Genomic DNA, 16,353 nt, shown 5'->3' with positions numbered 1-16,353 from the left:
AGAATGACTGTATAAATAGATTTTGCTGTATACTCTTTGCATAACTTAAAGAAAGGATCTACATGCATGTGTGCAGTGTAATATTTGCAGTGGGAACACCAGACCTGCACATGATCAGGAACACTGAGACAGGTGAGCTATTCTGAGTACTCTGAGCTATCTGAGATAAACCCTGTGAAACACAGCATCTGGTCACTTTGGCTGGAGAATTAAGGAAGGGTCATCCAGTGGAAATGTACTTTTTATACATTTCGTTCTGTACTAGACAATATAGCCTTAAAATGCAACAGGCTCAAAGAGACACTTATAGTTACAGTCATTGTTTTTATTAATAGATGTTAAATCAATAGTATAAAAAGAGAATTAATACAATCTTTAAAAAGATGGCCGTTATTATTGCAGCTTACATCTTGATATGATCTAATTCTGAGAAATTATAGCACCACCAGTGTGCCAAGCAGATGGGCCGTTTCACAAAGAAGAGATGGACAGAAGATTTAGTTACACCTCATAAAAATTATTAAGAGGTCCCGTTCTACAACATGCCAATCATTGATAAAGACTACAATCAAGAAGTTAAAATGTTGCATTTGACAGCACAAGATGTCCAAGAGACGTGATCACCACGAAGCTTGGACATCCTGACTTATGGGCTGGGTTAACGTGAGCATTGCATTTGGATTGGTCAGGTTAAACTTGCTATAAAAGGGAGACCATGATAACAGTCAGTTCACATTGTTCTCAGGTTGCAGTGGAGCCAAGATGAAGGTCATCGCTGTCCTCGCACTTTGGGTGACCCTGTTCCACCAGGGATACAGCAGTAAGACACCCCCTCTGCTTTATTATCACCACAACCTATAATTACAGGTGTATGTGTAACCATGTTATATAGTTATGAATAGCCTTTCAATGCAATGTCATGAAGACCTCGATCTGTCCTGCTGATTCTCAGACTCCCTGGACTCATGTGTGGGTCGCTGTGGTTATGGAACAGACAACAGATTCTCCTGTCAGTGTAACCCGTCCTGTGAGCGCTACAACGACTGCTGCTCTGACTACATTGACACATGTAAAGGTGAGTGACTCTAGTTTAGAAAATCTTAAATGTACCCATGTGGTAAGTGTCTTTCTTTTCCCTTCCAGAGGGAGCCAGATCCTGTAAAGGCAGATGTGGTGAGAAGTACAACAATCAGAATGAGTGCCACTGCAACTCCAAGTGCCCCCAGTACAACAACTGCTGCAGCGACTACGCAGACCTCTGTGACAGTAAGACCTCTACCATGTGTCACCTGTAGCTGACCCCATCTCATGTGCCACGCAGTGTATCACCACTGTTAGTCTGCTAGTTTCTTTCTGCGTCAACAGCTAGTCTACTTATGACAGCTGCACACTTTCACACGGTGGACACTGAATCTATGCAGTCAGCAGTCAAACATTGAGCCCTACGACACTGAAAAAGCAAAGTTTCTCTATTAGATGTCTATGAGATGCACGACCCCTCAGATTTATCTTGTGACCCTTTGGAGAACCACTGGACTAAACCACTGAACTGTATAGATTGCTTTTTCAAGGTATACCGTGGCATAAATGTATCTCCACCTCAAGCAGCAACAATAAAAGGCTACTTACACATTGATGCGTTAGTATTAATAATGTAATTGGTTTTAAAATATAATATATCAGTGGCAGGGGCTGATTTCCTGCACAACTAAACAAAAGTACATTTGCTGATAATACTTTAACCTAAATAAACGACCTGAGTACATTGCCTGTGTGGCCGCCTGTCTTGGTGGAAGCTTCTTTCAGTTAATGACCAGCAGGTGTCGCTGTTGTGCTTTACAACAAAAAGGGTTCAGTTTAATTTTCCTTCAAATGAACCTGCTACATCCCTTTACAGTGATACCCAGTGGTGGAAGAACAATTCAGATCCTTTAACTTAAGTAAAAGCAGCAATACTGCAATATACATAAATATACTCCATGACAAGTGAAAGTCTGGCTTTCAAAATTTTACTCAAGTAAAAATACAGAGTATGTATGAACAAAATGTATTTGAGGTATGAACAGCAGAAGTACTCATTATAGTACTCATTTAGAGTGTTTTATATAATTATTACTGATGTAAACAACATTTTTTAATATTGCAGCTGGTCGAGGTGGAGCTCAGTTGCGCTATTTTATATAGTCTAGTGTTTAATAATAATAATATGTTTATATTATATAATAATATGTTTAATAATACATAAATAAGAATATGTTATAGCTTCTAATAGTATTTAACATCATATTTAATTGCTGGATTATAGAGTTTGTTACATAAAATCTTAATCTTAAAAGTACCCTGGAGTAAATGGAGTAGAAGTATAAAGTAGCATTAAATGGAAGTAAAGTACCACAGATCTGTACTTAAAGCTGCTGTAAGCATTGTCCTCGTTTTAGTTAACTTCCTGTCCATTTTGCAGTTAGCAATTCCCTCCCTCCTCTCTACGTCACCACAGCAACACGGAGCGGGAATCGCCAGACATGGCAGCAAACAGGAGGATCCTGCTTTCCTCTTAATGGAGTTCTCTGTCCTGATTGGATAAAGTGGGCAGGGATACCAGACAATTTGGGTTACTGACAAACACTCTATAACAGTGATTACTGTTGGAACACAGAGCTATTTAACACTTATTCTAAGACAAATATATGACCTACAGCAACTTTCCTTCATTGGTAACACCACATGTGCTCCAGAAATGCATAAATCATTATAATAAATAAAGACATGATCTGTGTGTTTTTGTGTGTTTGTAATGATCTACAGGCACCGGAGGAGGTGAAAGCGGTGTGATCACTGATGCTGAGATCAAGGCCATCTCTGAGACGCTCTTTGCTCTGGACTCAAACAAAGCTTCAGCCTCAGAGTTGGTCATTGACCCTCAGGCTCTGGTGCACGACTCTCAGACCAGCTCCCAGTCAGATCTCTCCCCTGGACGGTGAGTCTTAGCCCTGCTCTCTCTCTCTCTCTCTCTCTCTCTCTCTCTCTCTCAGTGGCTCCAACTTTTCTTCTTGAGCTTGATGTATTTATCCCCTTTCTCTGTTTCATTTGGTGTTTTGTTTATGTGCTTCTAGCTTGTTCCGATTCTTGGATGAGCGGGCTCTGTTCTCCAAGCCCACCTTCGCTGCTCTCCTGGCTGTGCTGGACAACTACAACAGGATGACTGGGCAGAATGAGGACTTCACTTCTCAGCAGCTGGCTGAGCAGGAAACCTTTGTCAGGGAGACCATGTCCAACACTGAGCTTGGCAGAGAGCTGTTTGCTTTCCTCTACACCAAGGGTAAATACATTTATGTGTAGCATACGTGCAATGCAAGTTCTCTAGTGCAGAGGATGTCAAAGACTGTGGGCCCCCAAAACAGGAGAAGTCTTGTAAACCGCGAAATAGCATTCTCCTAAATAACTGAAGTAGATGGGGATTTGTTTGAAAGCGTAAAAAGACAACTGAAAAAAACAACAACCTTAAAATGGCTCCAAACAGCTTTCCCAGCGTAATCCAAGTCTACAGAAGCCCTGAGATTATAAAGTAATTTGAGAAGACGTTATTTACACCCTTTTCTGAGCTGAAATCTTCAGTGTATCTGCTAAGCTAAAAGCATTAGCGCAAGCCCGCCTGGAGTTGGTAAACAAGGTTGACCGCACATTGAGGGTGTAAAAAACATCTTTTCAAATTAATTTGGGATCTCAGGGCTTCTGGAGACTTGGATTATGCAGTAAAAGCTGTATGGAGTAGATGATGACTGCATTTTCATTTTTGGGTGAACTTGTCCTTTAATGGATTTTTGCCTGTCTTCATTCGGTTTGGGGGATAATCATGCTCTAAGTTTGGAAACTACAGTTTCCATAATACTGTGACAGATGGAAGCACAAAGATGTTGCTTTGGAGTTACTGAGAGTGAGCTGTGGGCTACAGCTTGAACCCAGTTTATGCTATAAGTACCTTGTTTGTCTTTTAGCTCAAGGAGTATATTTGCTTCATGTCTGTAAACCTCTGCTCCAGATCTTTAAGTGTATGTTATTCTGTATGTTAAGGTGTATATGCATCCGAGGCTGAGTTCCTCCAGGACCTGAAGATGATGTGGTTTGGTCTGTACTCCCGCAGCAGCAACAAGAAGGACTCCAGTGGCTTTGAACACATCTTTGCAGGTGAGGACAGAGCAGGTTTCTATTAACACCACACATGTTTTTGTTTGTGATTATTAATGAACATTCCGTAATAGGAGAGGTGAAGGGGGGAAAGGTGTCTGGTTTCCACAACTGGGTCCAGTTTTATCTTCTGGAGAAAAGTGGACAGCTGAACTACTACAGCCACAGCTTCAATGGGCCTGTAAGCATCCACAGTTCTGACCTCAACACTTTGATTTATTCTGTGACATGTGTAGCATTGACTTGTATCTTTCACCTGCTCTCAGTGGACTTCCTACCCTGATGTCATGGGGATGCAGTTTATGTGGGCCGGATATTTCAAGCAGGTCGGCTCTGCTATCATTGGCTGCAGCCCTGAATTTGACTTTGCCATGTACAGCCTCTGCTACATCACTCGCCCTGGAAAACAGTGAGTATACCCACGGATGTTTTCTTTTCTGATTCAGAACTTTTTAACTCAGTCTTTAAAACCAACTTTCAGTTTAATGTTGTCTCAACGTTGTCTGTTTAGGTTTAGACACAAAAATCACTTGGTTAGGGAAAATATCGTGTTTCGGGTGGTGTCTGGCTTGGCAGCCATCTTGGCGAGCTGTCACAATCACCTCCTCCTGACATGAAAGTCAGCTCGTATATGTGTAAACTACGTGATATGACACGTATTGTAGAAATGTTGATAGAAAAATAAAATGTACATTTCTAATGTATCCGTGGGTTACAGAAACATAAAATGCCAACATTTTTATTCCTGTGATTGGGCTGACCTTTTATTGTCCCTCATCCACAGGTGTCGTCTGAGCCTGGGAGGGAAGGAGCTCATTATCCAAACCTACACCTGGGAAAATTCCTTTTATGGTAATGGGAAGAAGTTCATCGGCTCCGCCTTTCCTGCAACCCCCAGGAACTGAAACTGCCATCTGCAATCAAAAAGCAACTCACGGAGGAGCTGCATGAATGCTTCAAAGAATGATATTCCTCATTCAGATTAAAAGTTCAAAGATATGAGGTGATATAAATGTCACTGTCATTCCCAAGATGTATGTAATAAATATATCTTCTCATACTGACACACACATATGCACTTGTTAAACAGTAAACCAGACAGTGGATTAATCTGCAGTGTAACCTTTCCGAGCCGTCTTACAGAGCAAGAGAATGTGGCGATCTCCCAGGGGCACGATCAAACTGTGCCTAATGGGGCAAAAAAATAGGCGTTTACACACCCCGAGCGTGCACAATACTGACACCAACCCTTCAGTAGTGAGAGCATGTGTGCATCTGACACAATCGCTTATTGTCTCATAAAACAACAAAACAAAAAAAAACAAAATGCAGCCTTTTGCAGTATGAACTATAGAAACAAAAAGACATTAACAGATCATGTTCTGCTTGACCTGCTTCAAACAGTAGCCACCAGCTAAACCTGTTCTTATCAGCTGTCCATAAAGCTCCCCAGTGTGGGGTTAAGAGTGTGTATATGTGTGTGTGTATGTGTATGTGTGTGTGCCTGTGTGAATGGGTGCATCCTTGTGTGTGTGTGTGTGTGTGTGTGTGTGTGTGTGTGTGTGTGTGTCCAGCTGGGATGGGGGTTGATTTTACTCTTTCACTCATCTAGGGTGACTAACAGGATAAATTCTGGTCTCCCGACAGAACAGGGGGACACACTTGCAGCCCTGTTTGAAGAAAGTATTACAGGAGATGGATCTGCCACTGATCCCATTGTCCACCAGTCTCTGTGCATTCATGCAAAACAAGCGCACAAGACCAGTCAGTTCGCAGCAAAACTGCGGCCTTCAGTGGTTCATTTGATTTGGGCCTCACATGCAGTCAAAGTGTCGCAGCAACATGACAATAACGTCGGCCCGGGGAAGAATTTCTCTCACTATTTTGTCAGACCATATTACATTTTCTGAGCTGGTGACTCTAGAAATTAGAAGAGTAAATCTTCTCTCTTTTCACGCTGCCCTCTTTTTTAAAGCTCCGGTGGAATCAAATTAAATCACAGTGGGGCAAATAAAAGAAAAAAAAGATTCAATTGTTTCTTTTGTCGCTCACACAACTTCATAATCGAATTATAGCTGGCCACCCGCCAGCGTGTCCTCGCATCTCCCCCAAATGGGCTCCTCCTGGCAGATCTCGTGAGCCACCTGACTTTTGTTTTGTAATTATATTATCCCGCTCTCCCTTTAGCGTGTTGTGGCTAATGGCTGCGCGGGCTAGCCCAGCTGCACATGCAGAAACAAAGCTGCTTATGGGGCCGAACAATGGACCCGTGGAAAAGGGACGCCTGAAGGCGGTCAGCCAATGAGCACGCACAACAGGGGGCCAACAGAGGGTTTAGGGAAGGGTTAAGGGGGTTTAGGGGTTCAGGCAGGGGGGGGTGACTATTTTACCCAGTAGTGGGGTCCATCAATGAGATGGTTAGCAAAAGGACACATGGTCAACATCACCCCTGTCTCCCCAGGGTCGGTGCTGGGCTGGAGGGAGGTTCAAGTTTGGCTTAGATGCCGGCCATTTCTAAAGTTGATTGGGGACCATGAAATACAGAGCAACGTTCATTCTCTGGAGGTTTTTGTGTGCTTTCCGAACAATTTGATCACCGTATTGTCATTGCTCTTACCAATGGTATAAATTTTGAAGTGGACGCAGACGGGCAGAGTGAGAGATAAAATCCTGGGGCTTCATCTTCGATTTATACTTGAACTTAGTCTTAAGATCATTTTTTACGGTCTGCTTACAATCGATCGGTAGAAGATCTTGAGCCTGTGAAACTTTGCTTAAGCATGTGCTAAGAGTCTTGTTTGTAACTTATGCACGTGATCTATCAACCTCAAATTAATTTTAACTGATGGCACATGCGTTGTGATTTTCCCTTATATGTCAGCACAAATGAGGCTTGAGTCGGGAATGAGAGAAAGAGAAAATCAGACTTTTTGGAAGACGAGACCACACTACTGGCAGAGGAGATTGAAGCCAGAAAACACATAATTTTAGGTGGACTAAATAGTGGGTTGATAAAAAAGCCAATCATGCAGGAGTGCGTCGCTGCAGTACAATCTTCATAGAGCTCATGCAAAGTTCACCACAGCCTTGGACAATATGCATCCCAACTGCAATACTAAGACATCACCAGCAGGACAGGACTCTTACGTCACGTCGACTTTGCTTAGAGATAAAATCATTTCCACATTAAAGTATGGTTTATACGTGGTTTTGTACTTACGTCTGTTTTATAAATGATTGATTGAGGTGACCTTCCTATATTACTATTATATTACTCTATCTACTTCCCTAAACATGAACACACACGCTAAAATGCACACACTCTTCGTGCTGTGGCGCTGGCATCTCTCTGAGGACTTCCAGTATGACAGATGGACAAACCTCACTTTCCCCCACTGTCACACACAGAAACTCTGGGGATTCAGAGCAGGGTCATGTTTGTGTGTGTACTGGAGTGAAGTTTTATCCGTCCTATCTGATAAACTAAATTCCTATCCGACAAACACACCTAGAAAAGGTGAGGGAGGCAGTGTCCTCTGAGCAATGTGAACATGCTGAGTGAGCTGAGCAGCCAGTGGAGGATAGATGAGCATCTGAGCCACAGACTGTTAAAATAAGAGATATGTGTTAAGCGAAGACCATCTGCAGGCATGTGTGGTCAGCACTGAGGGACCTGGGGACGTTATGGCATACATACAGCATTACACTTGAGCACCACTTGTGGAACATGAAGACTGGATGATATACAGTAAGTGGGTCAAACTGGAAATTAAAATGATAAAGGAACATATAAAAAGGCCATTTTTGTCATAACAAAAGTTGTATTTAGCAAGTTAAGATGCAACGCATACCTCAAAAACAAGATACAACTTAAATTCAAATTTGTTTTAGTATCATAAACAGTTCAGAGTGAGCGCATTGGGGACACAAGGCCTCAGCTATCATATTCCCCTGCTACTTCCACTCTGGGGATGACCCGGCTCTGCTATTCCCATTTCAGGCTGCAGGTGTGGAATAGGAAAGGCAGAGACCCAGGGGGGGAGGAGCAGTGGGGAAGGTGGTCGGCCTGGGAGTGACCGGGGAATGAGAGTTTGGGTGTGCAGATTACCTTGTAACCTACCTCGAGCATCTCTGTTGGAGCATGTGGTGCTCTGTTTCTACATCCTGCATGTCCTCTGCCTCTCTGCTCCCCACTCAGAAGAAGATATCCTGTTGTTGTTCACTTCTTTGTCACAGAACATTTGTGTGATTCAGGGACAGATTATGACTATTTATTTGTGGTGCTCTCACCTGGAATAAAATAAAATGATTTCTTACTAAAAGCAGAAATGAGTCTGTTTCAGACACAAATATCTTTAGTTCCATGTGTCCCTTTAGTCACTTATCATTCTTAGAGCAATGTTATCGTGACGGGTCAACCTCAAAGTGTTGTCTTCATTAAACAGCTCTGAAACATGAGAATACTTTGCACATTTTAAAACCATCAACTGAGGTTTATGCACAATGTCACAGTAAAAAGCCAACGCTCTACAAACACATCGGTTGGTCATGTTGTCACCTTGTGAGTCTGTGTGTCATCATGGCAAAATGTGGACCTGGAGACACCTATTGCAATGGCTTGAGCACAGAAGCAGTTTGACTAGTTTGCCGTTTGTTTATAAGCCGGTCTGTGGACAGATTTTGTCAGTGTGACACAAACGTACAAGATGCAGACACGAATATCAAAGCATCTCATTTGCACGCAGGTCATCAATGACTGACACTTTGGGTTGGCGAACCACCAAACCAAAGTGATCTGTATGGGAATGAAACGTGTTCGTATGTGAAAACCCGGAAATGAGACTCAACATTCAACCATCTGTCTCCAAAATGCTTTAGTGCACCTTTAAATGCTGTTTACATGTTAATGCATCTATGATATCAGTAATCAGTAATAATCAGTAATAATCCCTAATAATATAACATTATGAAATTGTGCATAAGTATAATGAGTACTTTACAGTACTTTTGAATACAGAACTTCTACTTGTAATGGATCATATTTTAGACTGTGGTGTTGAAAATGTTACATAATTAATGGAACATAATAATAATAATAATAATAATAATAATAATAATAATAATAATAATAATAATAATAATAAACTTTATTTGTACAGGCCCTTTCATACAAGAGATGCATCAAGTGCTTTATATAAAAATAGGGATAGCATGCCATAGATTATGCAAAATGAGATGGAAAAACTCACTTCTTAATAATATCAAAGATAAGATACAACTAAAGATGAATAAATAACATAGAATGAATAAAGTTGAAAATAAAACAGACTGAATAATAATACAAAAAAAAAATGAAATAAAAAAATAGAATACATAGAATAAAACATTTTGAAAGTGCAGCAGTGCATAAGTGTGGATGTGAGGATGTGAGCGAGTCCTGCCAGGACATCCAGTATGGGTTGAGGTGATTGAAGATGCTGAGTCCAGGACCTACATACTGCAGAGAGAGGGGCCCATTAATGAGTCCCAGAGATGACTACTGATGCTGGAACTGCACACCTCATGTGACCAAACTTACCCCGTCTGGTCAGAGCTGCCTCTTGGGTGAAATGAACTTGTTCAGCAGCCTGTCTCCGCAGTGCGGAGGGATGGATGGCTGGAAGAGGGGATGGAGCAAACACCTGCTCACATGCAACTTCAAGCTGTCACATACAGTTAGGCTCAGCCGACTGAGCGCGTCTCTCCTCCGTTCAATGCAAACGTGCTGCGGATTTGGCGGCCGCCCTCGCAGAGCAACAAAGGCCGGTGGGCCTCTCCTGTTTGTCTGCAGTGTTTCACTGAGCTTATACACATCACACACACACACACACACACACACACACACACACACACACACACACACACACACACACACACACACACACACACACAGCCACGGGCCGGCCACGCGCGAGAGGGGGAGGAGCTTTAACGTGGAGGTTAAAACCCAGAGCTCCCGCAGAGTGACCCACGCTGAGACTCTGTGGGACGGCACGGCACGGCACGGCACGGCACAACACCACAGTGTGACAGTGGACTGAGAGACCAGAACTGAAGAGAGACGTATCATCTGCCAAACTTCCTGAGGAGGTCCCGGGACACATCAGCACGGGTATGTCTCTGACAGGGTTTAAAAAGTGATTTATGGAGCCTGAGGCAGGTACAAGGTTTGATTTTTGTGCATATCTGAGCTAATCAGGCAAACAACTCTTGATTTTTATTCTTATTTTTTTTACATTGTAGTTCAGATTATTTGTTATTTACTTGACAGTTTTTGACAAACTTGCATTTTGGCACAACCCTGCAGCTTTTTTCTCCGGTTAAAACACCAAAAATCAACAAGATATGAATATATCTAATGGAGAAAACACATAAAAGGTTTATTTTTCATGCTTCAGTCGACATTTAGCAAATAGCCGCTGAAGCCCGCACTTTGTGGCCAGATATTAATATTTTCTGCGTTGGTAAATGTCTGATTTCAATTCGATCTGAGTCGACAGCCACTGATCTCAGGATGTCGATCTTTCATTTAATCCGATGGTCGTCGCTTCATCCACGGAGCAAATCCTTCCATGCCCCAGATTGAAGTCCTGTCGGTGACTTTATCTCGCCGGCCCGGGGCATTACCAGTTCACGAGTTGACCGGGATTACCCCGAGTGAGGGGGAGAGAGGGGGAATACAAACAGATAATGCACATATGACAACTCCAGACAGTCACCACTTATCATGAAGTTATGGTTTAGGTTTTCTCATCCTTGCGCTTTATTGTTTCAATGAGCAACACCTGTGGCTGAGGACAGGAGGGAGCTGTCCGGTGCTGAAACCGTCAGATTGGTTTGAGGACTGCTGACAGTCACGGTTTACAAAGTAGTTATTATTATTGTTATTATTATTATTATTATTATTAACTCACTGGCTCCAGGTTACATCCTTTACAGGGCCGTAGACAAGATTTATTTTAAATACCAATGAGTCATGAGTCCCCCGATGCCCCCCTTTACTTCCTCTGAAAAATCTGACTCTGTATTTTTCCAGTTTTATTCAGTTAACCGATAAACTGTGTTACCTGTACATTTTTATTGCTTACATGAAGGCGTAATTGCCGTCTTAATGGCCTAAAAGTAAACAAATTGAAACACATTCAGTCAAAATTTCGTGTGTGAGGGTTGCTAAAAACTCCCAAATCCTACAGAAATATAAAGAGGACTTGACCTCAATGTCCCCACAGCTGAAGATAAATTCCTGATCCTTTGCCTTGTAATAATTCATTATCATTAACAAACTTTCATATCAAACCAGGGAAGAGAAACTACCGATTCTTAAACCTGTCGTTAACGTTTGCCACGTAATCCTACTGTATAATTACATGCAGCTAGAGTTATGGTGAACCTAGAGTCTGCAAGTTTTTCAGTCTAACAAAAGCTGTCAGGTGAAAAAGGAATACAGATCCTTTATTAAAGTAAAAGTAACAAAGCCATCATGTAAAAATACAATGAAAAAGCACAATTATTTTCCCATAAGTAGTTTAGTCATATAAGTGAAGTACAAATACCTAAAAATCTGTGCTTGATCTTGCTTCAAGTTTTTTGTTTGCAATAAAAACCTGGAAAATGCTCACAGTCTATAGATAGAAGTTTACAACCATTCATTTAGAGCAGTGCTGCCCAAAGTCGGGGTTTTTTCTTTTGGCCCACGGCCCACCCTTAAGTTTTAATTTTGGTGCTCCAAGGCAAGAAGTTTGGGCAGCCCCTGATTTAGAGTATAATAATGAAATAATTACAGTAATATAGTACTACAGTAATAGAGAGCCTGTCTGCCCCACAGCACATGTGCTTGACAAAAATGTTCTCTTGTTTCCAGAGTACTATGATGATCAAGCCGTATGCGAGACAAGGCGAGGGAGAGGAGGTGGTCAGCCCTCTGCAGTGGATGGATGGAGACGTAAGCTCACCTGATGGAGATGCGTCAGTCTCATCGCATCACTACAGAGCAGGTGGAATGAACCAACAGGCCCGGGAGATGGGGAGTGAGGATGCAGAGGAAGACGAGGAGGATGAGGAGGAGTTACAAGAGGATGAGAATGAGTCCAAACGAAGGGGGCCCAAGAAAAAGCGGATGACCAAGGCCCGACAGGAGCGATTCCGTGCCAGGCGTGTGAAGGCCAACGCCAGGGAGCGCTCGCGTATGCACGGCCTGAACGATGCACTGGAGAACCTGCGCAGCATCATGCCCTGTCACTCCAAGACACAGAAACTGTCCAAGATCGAGACGTTACGGCTGGCCCGCAACTACATCTGCGCTCTGTCCGAGGCCCTGGAGGGAGGTATGTCCACGGAGAGCAGGGGTTTTATGGAGACTCTGTGTAAGGGCCTCTCACAGCCCACCTCCAACCTGGTGGCCGGCTGCTTGCAGCTGGGACCAACTGCTGGCGCTGGGATGAGGCCTGAGGACAGACACAGAGTCCGTGCTGCAGCCACTCCTCTTGGTGGCATGGTGAGCTACTCCTCTCCTGGCCTGCCGAGTCCACCGTATGGCACTTTTGACTCCGCTCACCTGCTTCACCTGAGGGCGATGAAAGGGGGAGTGTACGAGAATCACTCTCCAAATGAGTACAATGCTGGCGGTGTGGGGACACCTCCGTACGATGGTCCCCCTACACCACCACTGAGCATCAGCAGCAACCTGGTGCCCAAACAGGAGCCTACAGGCCACTACCCACCCCCACACCACTACTCCCCCTCCCCTGTGGAGCAGGGCCTGTATCAGACTCAGACCGGCTATGACGTACACTTAGAGGGGCGGTATGACTCCTACCATCCACCGCACATGCCCCCCCGACAGATAGCCTCTGTCTACAGAGACTAAGACCAATCAGGAGGCTCGATTCTGCTTCAACCGTCGATACAACCTGACTGATCGTCTTAATGAACTGACGCTGACGTCTCCTGGACTTCCAGGAGACTGTCTGCTGTAGAGGAACTGTAGACTAAAAATGGTTTGTTTACATGTGTGGTGCACTTAGACTAGCACTGCAAAACATTGTTAAAATTAGAAAATACTTGACCGATACATGTTCTTAGAAAAACGGATTACCAAATGATTTAGCAACAGGAACTGTTGCTTTGGCCATGCTGACCAGATGTCCTGTTACTGTGATGTAAGCACTTCTAATTTAGCTTTGATGACGTCAGATGTTCTACATAAATTAAAAGTATTTCTATTTATTCTCTAATTTAATACAGTGTATATGAACTTTGTTCTGATGTGTGTCTGGTTTTCCTTCTGTATATATTTGTGGTCGAGGCTTCTCTTTGTTTGCTACGTAGACTGATAGTTTATCTCTTTTATTTCTTTTGTGTTCACTTTTCTAATTACAGTATTTCATGTTTTGCACTCGAAACATATTCTGAGGTAGATATCCTGGCTAGTAGCTGATGTAGCTGATCTTTGGAAGTTTTTGTCTACAGAAGGAAGATGTTTTGATTTTTAGAAAACTGGAAGAAAAATCAAAGCGATGTGAGTGAGGGATCAAGGTGAAGAAGCAAAAATGTAATTCTCAGGTTAACATTGTTGACATTGTAATTTTCCTTTTTCTTTTAAATTTTTTTGTCTCTTTTGGAAATTTTGATGTTATTAAAATATAAAAAATTAAATCCGCCCTTGAATTCTGTGCTTACTTTTTATCAGATAGATAGATAGATAGATAGATATTCTACATCTTTTTTGTCTTATACGACAACAATTCAGCATCACCATCCTGTTTACCTCCTACTTTGTTTCTCAATTTTCTCCCCAGATCTCCGCGGTTTAGCTGCACTAATCCTTTGGCCGTCATTTAATGAAAGGGGCGGATGTGCGAGGCAGGATTGTAAGATAAAGATTTATGATTAACATGGCCGCCCGGCCACGAATGACTTTCTTCTTCACTGACACTGGGATGGCATAATCTTGTCCTGACATTCGCTCAGATCACAATTTAACCCTGTAATAAACACATGTCTGTTATTTAAACCTTTGACCTTTCACATACACACACAGACATTCAAGAACATACACATTTTTAATACCTAAATCAAGATTTATAGGGTTGGAGACACCTGACTTTCTTCTCTTTTTAGATGGAGAGCCTGGAGTGACTCTGACAAATAAAAAGATAAGGAAAACATTAAATGCCAACAGGTGAAGAAGAGAAAATTACAATAAAAAGAGCAACTGACTGAGTAGAAAAACATCAGCCTGCAAATGTACTATCAGAGTGGAGAAGACAAAGACATAAAATAACAAAGATCTGATCTAAGAGCAGCCACTTGTGTTGATTCATGGTCCAGGCTGGTCAGTGTGAGGGCCACCCACTGAGAGGTCAGTTAGAGGGGTCACAAGGTCACACCGGGTCAGGGCCCACTGGTGGGAACGGTCGCAAAGAGTCAGTTGTACCATCTTTTGGCTGGCCAACTCATCTCCCAGTGTATTTCTGCACAATGTTCACTGCTTCTTTCAGTTTAGAACAGCGAGTGTTTGGTAAGTATGATGTTGGAGGTTATATTATGAATGAAATGCTTATAATCCTGATAAACATGCTGATGAACATCCCACGCTTGACCTGCGCTGGGAGAAATATATCACTTTGTTTTCGCAAGGATTAGTATAAGCCTCTCTCTCTCTGCATGTGTGTGGTGCATCTGCACAACTAACGGGGAAACCAGGGACTAACTTTAAAGGGGCTGGATGAATAACAAAACAGGGCATCTCTCTGCTCTTTGAAGACACAGACTATCCTCAGACTGGGCATGTGACACTGGATATGTGGGTATTCCTTATTTATCCACATGATGGATTATAGACAGTTGATAGACCAATGTTTTAGGGGGACAAAAGATTTTCCATCTGAAAAGGGCACTTTTGCACCCAAGACAAATGAGGGGCTGCACTCACCCTCACCCCCTTGACCCCCTTGACTGTGACTGTGATCCAGATGAGCCTATATTGGCAGCAGAGGTGCTATAAGTCTCATGTGCGACTGCTATTTCGACCAGGACACTTGTGTAAAAGATTTTTAATCTTAATGACGCAGATCCCTTTAAATGTTAAAGGGACATTTTGATAATGTCTTTCATTTTTAAAGATCTACAATTTTCTAGAATAATTTCCTTCAGTTGCATGGGGAGAATTTGGTACTAAAAAAAGGAAAAGGAGACAGATTTCAATTGCTTCAAATCCACATATTTGATTGCATGTGTATTAGTCAGTGCACAGGTAAACTGAGCACACAAAAATGTGAGATTTGTCTATAATCACGCAAACAATTGAACATAAATGGAAGATTTACTTTCAAATTGTAAATAAAAAAACAGTGAATACTTACTTGGGTTTAAATGGAACAGTTCTTTCAAGGAAATTTCTATTTTCTTTTTATCTTTTTTAACAGATTGGGAAATGTCCACAGAAATGATGAGCCTATAAAATCAAACATGACCATTTTCTTTCTCGGTATTAAACTTGGTTGGAGAAGAACATTATCTGCAAGTCAACTATTACAGTGAATATGTTGGATTTATATATGTATATTTATTCATGTGTGGTATGTGAGTGCACTCATTGTGAGTGCATGGTTGTGTTATTTGGGATAAAACAGTATTAAGCAGCTGATCAGAGCTCAGTGTCTGAATGGTTGCATTAACTCACTAATCCTGAGAGGAGAGGGGCAGTCGGGGCAGCAGCTCCTCATCTCCTCTGCTGCACAACAGCATGCAGCCATTGTACACTCAACAACAAAGCATCTGATGGTGCTAACAGCTCACTCAGGCACGAATAAAATAATCTTAATTCAAACAAAGGTCAGGAAAAAGTAGCATCCTGTACTGAGTTTGGGGAGTGTTTTTGCTGTTATGAGACATATTTGTGAGTACTGGCTCTATAAATGTGGAGAGCAGCGCTGCACTGCCATCAGGTGGTGAAAGTTTGTTGCTGAAATGAAATCATCTGTTGGTTGAGAGATGAGCGTTGGGCCACTAGGTGTCACCGTTAGATAACCTGCAGTAACTGTGAAGTCTGACTGCGGCCTTCTGGAGATACTGTAAGGGGAAAAGAGGGACATGTTCTTCACTGTTTGGCTTTTCTGCAGTTGATGA

At 42.4% G+C, this 16,353-nt stretch overlaps 2 protein-coding genes across 2 annotated transcripts; both read left to right on the top strand.

The window, feature by feature from the left end:
* Nucleotides 1–736: 736 nt before the first annotated feature.
* endou (endonuclease, polyU-specific) lies at nucleotides 737–5,251 on the top strand. The gene is made up of 9 exons (XM_073467825.1): nucleotides 737–820; nucleotides 953–1,075; nucleotides 1,144–1,266; nucleotides 2,806–2,977; nucleotides 3,114–3,319; nucleotides 4,072–4,185; nucleotides 4,260–4,366; nucleotides 4,452–4,594; nucleotides 4,970–5,251. Exons 1-9 carry the CDS (start codon nucleotides 763–765, stop codon nucleotides 5,088–5,090), a joined length of 1,167 nt encoding a protein of 388 aa, XP_073323926.1. The 5' UTR covers nucleotides 737–762; the 3' UTR covers nucleotides 5,091–5,251.
* A 6,840-nt stretch (nucleotides 5,252–12,091) lies between these two features.
* On the top strand, nucleotides 12,092–13,090 carry LOC140998768 (neurogenic differentiation factor 4-like). Its single transcript, XM_073469141.1, has one exon. It carries the CDS (start codon nucleotides 12,092–12,094, stop codon nucleotides 13,088–13,090), a length of 999 nt encoding a protein of 332 aa, XP_073325242.1.
* The last annotated feature ends 3,263 nt before the right edge of the window (nucleotides 13,091–16,353 follow it).

The sequence above is a fragment of the Pagrus major genome, chromosome 6 (assembly GCF_040436345.1).
Source record: "Pagrus major chromosome 6, Pma_NU_1.0".
In the NCBI taxonomy this organism is placed as follows: domain Eukaryota; kingdom Metazoa; phylum Chordata; class Actinopteri; order Spariformes; family Sparidae; genus Pagrus; species Pagrus major.
Note: the sequence above shows the minus strand (reverse complement) of the source record. Positions and strands in the feature narration are given on the sequence as shown.

Excerpts from the sequence above, each read along its gene's own strand:
- endou (XM_073467825.1), top strand. The coding sequence starts at position 763 with ATGAAGGTCATCGCTGTCCTCGCACTTTGGGTGACCCTGTTCCACCAG. Across the intron at positions 4,186-4,259 it reads CTTTGAACACATCTTTGCAG|GAGAGGTGAAGGGGGGAAAG; the intron begins GTGAGGACAGAG and ends ATTCCGTAATAG. Across the intron at positions 4,367-4,451 it reads GCCACAGCTTCAATGGGCCT|TGGACTTCCTACCCTGATGT; the intron begins GTAAGCATCCAC and ends ACCTGCTCTCAG.
- LOC140998768 (XM_073469141.1), top strand. The coding sequence starts at position 12,092 with ATGATGATCAAGCCGTATGCGAGACAAGGCGAGGGAGAGGAGGTGGTC.